This window comes from Haplochromis burtoni, unplaced genomic scaffold, assembly GCF_018398535.1.
Source record: "Haplochromis burtoni strain Fernald_Lab_line unplaced genomic scaffold, NCSU_Asbu1 Contig_70, whole genome shotgun sequence".
In the NCBI taxonomy this organism is placed as follows: domain Eukaryota; kingdom Metazoa; phylum Chordata; class Actinopteri; order Cichliformes; family Cichlidae; genus Haplochromis; species Haplochromis burtoni.
Window position 1 is genome coordinate 2,003,609 of NW_024582431.1, and position 6,583 is coordinate 2,010,191.

The window sequence follows — 6,583 nt, forward strand, 5'->3', positions numbered from 1 at the left end:
TTCATATATTTTTTTAGTAAGTATACAAAACATACAAGTTTCATTATATAATTTTTCAAGGGATCTTATATGTGTTTTCACTCTTGTATGCTTTTCATACAAGTTTCATACAAGACAGATAAAAACTTTATAAGATTTATATATATCTTTTCCATATGGGAAAGACCGAAACCATTTCAGACTCATATTGGCATTAATGGGATACAGACATCATTGAATGAAATTTTCCTCAAACAAAATTTAAGGTGGCTTTATTTATTTGCTGGTTAGATAACTCTTACTTAAATGTAGTAATGTTAGTAAAAGGCGATTAGCGATTAGGTACAAAGCTGTATTAACTAGCGTGAAACTGAGTTTAATTGATTAATTATTATTTAGCGTGGCTTGTAACAATCACCATAATCAAAAACATTCAACATTATTTCCATTTTGGTATGCTAGACTCTAATCTCTTTTTTTTGGAGGGGCAGGTGCCTAATATTATCGCCCTTCGGCTCCTCTTTAGACTCAGCTGTTGCCACAATCTCATAATGAACAATATGAATTTCATGCACAGTAAAGGGCAACCACAGAGCAGAGCTACGGAGATAAGAGACTCACTTGTAAGAGTTCAGTGTATCTCTCTGGGTCCTTCTCCATCAGAGTTCTTATCTGGCTGTTATAGTGTTCAGTGATACTCTCTTCCACTGCCACAGTACAGGCCATGGCCCCTTCTTTTCCCAGTAATGCAGATGATGCCCCTTCAAAAGAGAGAGATACATGCTGTTAACATTTAATGAAGAGATTTCCTACTGCTTACTGTTTATACACTTGTTAATGACACGTCAGGGAGCCATTGTGAAATTCAATAATCATTACTCTTTGAATCATTTGTTTATCTTCTGTTATGTCTTTATGTGTTGTACCAACCTAATGCAAACCCAGCAATATTCCAGAAAGGTAACAGTGCTGTGGGGCGAACTCTGTTCTCAGCAAGAATTTCATTGAATTTCTCAAGGTGTTTCTTTTCTTGATCCCACATTTCCTGTAGGAAAAAAAGCGCAAAGTGTCAAAATTTAGGGACATATACTGATTAGGGCTGTTCGATATAACGATATATGTCAGATGACGATATAAAAATGTCTATCGTTTCATTTTACGCTATCGTTTGATTCCTGGTGTTGCAAAATAAATTGTTTATGGCAATATTTTTCCATCGTTTTGATGGTCACTGTAGTGGCTATATTAATTTCTTAAAGTTCTCTCCTTCTCTTATATTTAATATAATCACACTACGGACGGACAAGCGCCTGTTTTTATGCATTGTCGTTAGCAACAACAACGGTAACAGCATCGCGTGTTCGCTTGTCTATTTTCCACATAAACCTTTCACAATAAAGCTCAAGATCCTGTTGAGACTTTTCAAAGTAAACTGAATCACGTGAAAGAGTATGCAGACTGTTTACGGATGAGAAGCAAAAAGGAGCCGTCAGGTGCTAAAAAATAAACCTTAGACTCAAACGTTAGAACAGGCTTTTCCCCGCAGCACGCCGTGTAATAAATACTCACAAAGAAAACGGCGGCTGTTACAACTTATGTCTAAAAATGTATCGTTTCATGCATCGGTTAAAACACTCAACTCCAGCTACATAACGCGCAGCTGGAAACACTTCCCGCAAGTCGAGCTGCCCGAGATTCACAGAATTTACAGAAAATTTTACATTTTTGTGATTTATATCATTATCGGACGATAGAATTCTTATATCAGGAAATGAGATTTTGGTCATATCGCACAGCCCTAATACTGATGATGAAAACATACGGACACTTTTAACATAAATTTAAAAAAAAAAAAAAAAGGGAAGGGAAGGGAAAATTAAAAAAAAAAAAAGTGTACAGCTGTCTACAATTTTTGAGGTGTGGAGATATGAACGTCACTTTCATTTTTATTGCACAAGAAAGAAAAAAAAAATCAGGACCATGAGGCTAAAGTGCAAACTGCACACAGAAACAACTATCCAATGCAGCAGCTAACATGAGATCAGCTCTTTCAGTGATGAGCAATAAGGCCTCTGTTAGTTTACCCTCTATTTCTAGCCATTCCTAGTTCTATGTGCCATGTCTGGAGAACTGACTGAAGGAAAGATCTTGTGTATGTCCTCGTTAGGATAATGATCTGTGGCAGTCAGTGGGAATTTAGACTTTTTATATGGTTAACTGGTAATCATGTGACAATTCTTCTCAGGTTGTAGAAGAACCAGGATGTAATTTGCAGGGGAGTCTATATGTCCCTGCCTGTGCTAAGTAAGTTTTACTAAAGTTTTTTTAATTAAAAAAAAAAAGAAGAGAGAAATGAACTGGATTCAGAATTTTGGGAGACTCAGAAACCCCCTAGAAATACTGTTTATCAACCACATGCCTGAGAATTAACATCAAACAGCAGTGAGATGTGCAGCCTGTTCTTTCATCTTATTGAATTTCATCAGCTGTCTGCAAGATCCTGCAGAAATCATGTGCACGGTTTACTGGCTTTACGTGATGGTGCTGCAGCTGCTGTGACAGGCTGATGGAGAGGAACAGACATGCTCGTATGTAAAAAGATCAACCCTAATACGGGCATCTTTCACTGCATCATTCAGCTTATTTCATTTAAAATATTGTATTTAAGAGGAAGGAAGAAGAAGGAAGATTTAAATGGATTGTTACGTTCGACTGGATTGCCTTTGTCCAAAGAGGCAAACATGACACTAAGAGTACTGTGCATAATCATTTAATTAAAAGTAATTTGAATATTCTTGTAAAAGCTGCTGTTATGTTTAAATTTATAATAATTCAATAAACTTAACCACAGCAACAACTGGGGGCTGAACCCCCCTGTTATTTATTTGTTTTTTTTAATAAATTATAATCTTGACGTGACACAGAAGTAATGAAATGATCAGTTTATATCAGTTTATTCGGTTAATACCTGAATGAATGGCCCAGTCTTCGATCGACCCAACACTGCCATCTGGCCGGCGTAGATGCGGTTGGCTCCATATTCTCCAGCATGGTCCACGCGCAGCATCCGGTGCACCATCTCCTTCTCCTCACTGTCGCGCGGGGGCGGAATTACTCCGTAAGCGCGAGAGCTCTGCTGCAGAGTTAGTGCTAAAACAAAGTAAAAGACGTATGTAAAGCTCCTTCAGTCAACCGCCTTGAAGCTGAAACATTTATAATTACACGACTCTTAAGTGCCCACTATGAAGGTCACGCATTTACTTCGCTTACAAACTAAGTAAATGTCAAGAGTTTGAGTTGAGAAAACTGTCAATGACGAGTAATCTATCAAATATTTGATTTAGGCTACATTACGTTTACAAGTGTAGACCCAGTCTAGTCTTACACCTACAGATAAACGTAAACTGTATGCACTGATAGACGCTACATACTGTGAGGGTTAGATAAGTGTTTTTAGCATGTAGCACCGTAGCTTCCAGGTATCACTGCTTACCTCTGCATTTTAAACACTGACGAATCATCGCTGTGCTATTACTCTGTGGCCAGTGGCAAAAAGCTCTAAGTGCGGCTGTCTGCATGATAGTCCGGTAATGGTTTAACTAGCTGTGTAATTTAAAAAAAACGTTCAAAAACATGCATCAAACTGACATTGAACGCCAGTAACTGCACGTAACGGACGTCTGCTCTTCTTCTTCGTTTATTTAATTGCGGGCGCCAACTAGCGTTTAGGATGTGTTACCACCACCTATCGAGTTTCCCTCCCTGGGAGGAGGAATATTTTCTCTGTCAACCATCATGTTTCTGAATTAGGTGAACTAAAATTAAACTAAAAACTACGTTTTTGAAGTTTTTGGAATAATAAGTTAAATTGAGGAAAATAAAAACCAGTCAGCTTTTTTTTGTTGTAGCACAGCCTGGCTGATGATCAGACTTGTTGACAAGATAGCTGCCTAAACAGTAAAGTGTTATATTTTGATCATGATACCTATTTTGAAGGTCGCAAATATTGATCATGCCATTTTATTATATTTAAAAGTCAGGACGTGGTATTAACCCATTACAGTTGGTTGCTGGTTATTCTAATGTGTGAAGCACAGAAAGATATTTATAGGTTTTGCTATAATTGATTGGGCGTGTTGCACAAACTAATTAGTAAAATAAACTGAGAAGTAAAAGAGGTTTCTGAACAGCCGCGTTCAGGACAAAATAACCTTGTTTCACTACAATGTGTCCAATAATTTTTGAGGAATAGTGATTCTTGTGAGTTGTCCCTTCACCTCAGCCTTCATATGACTCTCTAAGCAGGACTGCTGTGGTTAAAAAATAAAAATTCAGAAAATTCTTCCAAATGGCATTGAAACTAGCTTGGCTGTTTCAGGCTGTTTTTGCTGTGCGTGTTATACTAAAAGAGTATGAAATACTAATATGCAGTAAGTGAAAGTAGCAATACAACAGTGTTAAAATACAATACAATCCCAGCCTATCTAAGCCTATCCCAGCTGATTACCACTCCTACTCAGGGCAAATATATAGAGACAGAAAAACACTTACTACATGAGCATGTCTTTGAACTGCTGGAGAAAACTGGAGTACCCGATGGAAACCTACACAGGCACATGGAGAACATGGAAAATTAATTTAAATTCAATTTAATTCATATAGTGACAAATCACAGTAGCATCGCCACCTCAAGACAGTTTATACTGTAAGGTAAAGACCCTTCAATAGTAAAGAGAAAACCTCAACAATCTGATGACCCTCTATGAGCAAGCACTTGGCAACGGTGGAAAGGAAAGACTCCCTTGTAACAGGAAGAAACCTCTGGAAGAACTGACAGAAAAGGGGCAGCCACTCCACACAGAAATGCCCCAGTTAACCAGAGGACTCAAACTCAACTTAATCATCAGAATGGCTAATTTCAGGATTTTACACGTTATACTATAAGATATTTATTGTTGATTCATTGAGAAGTACATCTCTTTACATTCCCCAGCTTGTTTAGCCTTGTGATTTACTCCCCACATAAGCCTGACCTATAGTCAGGCTTATATGGGGAGTAAATCACTCCCCATATATAGGCCATATATAGGCTTATAACAGTTGCACTATTGTTTAGTATGTTTAACAGAGTGTTAAACATACTAAACATACTGTACAGTTTATTTTGTTCAATCCACTGCAATACTGTTTTGGAAACAAAGAACACCTTAGAGATTAAGTTTCCTTTGATCTGTCAATCATAACTATATCTGCCTTATTTCCTTTTGAAAAAATAGTTTCTATAACTGAAATAAAACCGAATTTTCTTTAAAATAAAGATCAGAGAGAAGAACATGTCAGAATAACTACTAGAAAATGAGCTAAAGACCTCTGTGTTTCCTTATGTAACACTTTTTCTTTCACCATTTAGTCACTTCCCAAACAATTCCTTCCCTTCTGCCCCCGTGCAAAATTATAGTGCATGTATTTTTCCATATCCAAACATGTCTCTTTGTTTGCACACAGATCAAAATATCCTTAAAGGTTCGTCACAGGGTGGCATGCTTTTTAACAATCATTTTATTAAAACAATAGCAAGAACCTTAAAGAGAACTGATTTATATTAAAATTTTCTGTAATGATTTTTGTCAGTACTAGAAATCAGAAATTCTCTTGACTTGGATAAAGGTCTGGAAGCAGAGGATCATCAATGAAGCTACCTTGTCTGAAGGTTTGGTTTGTTGATTTTTAATGTGAGGCTTGCAGTCAGCATGAGCAGTTTAGAATATTTTATTAAAATATTGCTTAGCTTACAAAGATACCAGCTCATATTAAGAAAACACAATGAGCTTTGAAGTACTTTATTAAAAATCATTATACCTAAAATATTCAGCACAAAGCTGCAGGCAGTTCTTTGGTGCAAGAAGAAAGCCTGAATATGTTCATCAAGATAACTGAGAAACTAAGATACATTATAAAATGTAGTCTTATTTGGTTCTTGTGCCTCCTCGTTCTCGGTGTTTGCTTCAGCATGACCAGGAAGGACTCAAAGTGTTCTGTTGTATAATCCTCCATTGAGTCACTAGCTGCTTATTGCTGTGCAGGTTCACAGGGTCAGCATTCTGGGCAACTAGTCACTAGCCTGTCGCAGGATTATATCACAACACAAACAAATCCACACTAAACACGTAATTTAGAGTTCAACCAGTTCACTCGGCCTACGTATCTTTGCCCTGTGGGAGGAAAACAAGTATTTAAAGAAAAAAGTAAATAGAGAAGAGAAAATTACCTTCTGGTCGCACATGCTCATTTTTTCTGCGTCAAACAAATCATGAGTTTGCCTTTTGTTTAGGCTTGTTATTTAAGGGAGCAGCCGGAAGTGACACAGAATTCAAGACTAAACATTCAAGCGACAAAAATTAGGGGTTTTCAGGAGCAACTAGAGATGTTGCTGATAGTCAACAGATGGCAGTGTTGCACAGATTAAGACATTTAAGCAATCTGTCCTCTCCAGCTGGTCCCAGATTCCATGGCAGTTTCAACTTGTTGATATGCACTTCAGTGAGGCCTTCCCAGCATTTTTTAAAATTTTTTTATTGTAAATAAAATAAAAGAATTGTGAAAG

At 37.2% G+C, this 6,583-nt stretch overlaps 1 protein-coding gene across 2 annotated transcripts in view; it reads right to left on the reverse strand.

Annotated features, from left to right (window-relative positions):
- coq7 (coenzyme Q7 homolog, ubiquinone (yeast)) overlaps positions 1-6,326 on the reverse strand; it is a 7,945-nt gene extending 1,619 nt beyond the window's left edge. The window contains exons 1-5 of one of the 2 annotated variants that reach the window (XM_042221618.1): positions 6,248-6,326; positions 4,531-4,583; positions 2,948-3,129; positions 910-1,024; positions 601-740 (exon numbers count right to left, since the gene is read on the reverse strand). In XM_042221618.1, the coding sequence (XP_042077552.1) occupies positions 601-740; positions 910-1,024; positions 2,948-3,058 (366 nt within the window). In that variant the 5' untranslated portion in view covers positions 3,059-3,129; positions 4,531-4,583; positions 6,248-6,326. Of the gene's footprint in view, positions 1-600; positions 741-909; positions 1,025-2,947; positions 3,130-3,472; positions 3,703-4,530; positions 4,584-6,247 lie in introns of those variants that run through there. The other variant, XM_005924971.2, reaches the window with a different exon arrangement.
- Positions 6,327-6,583: the final 257 nt, after the last annotated feature.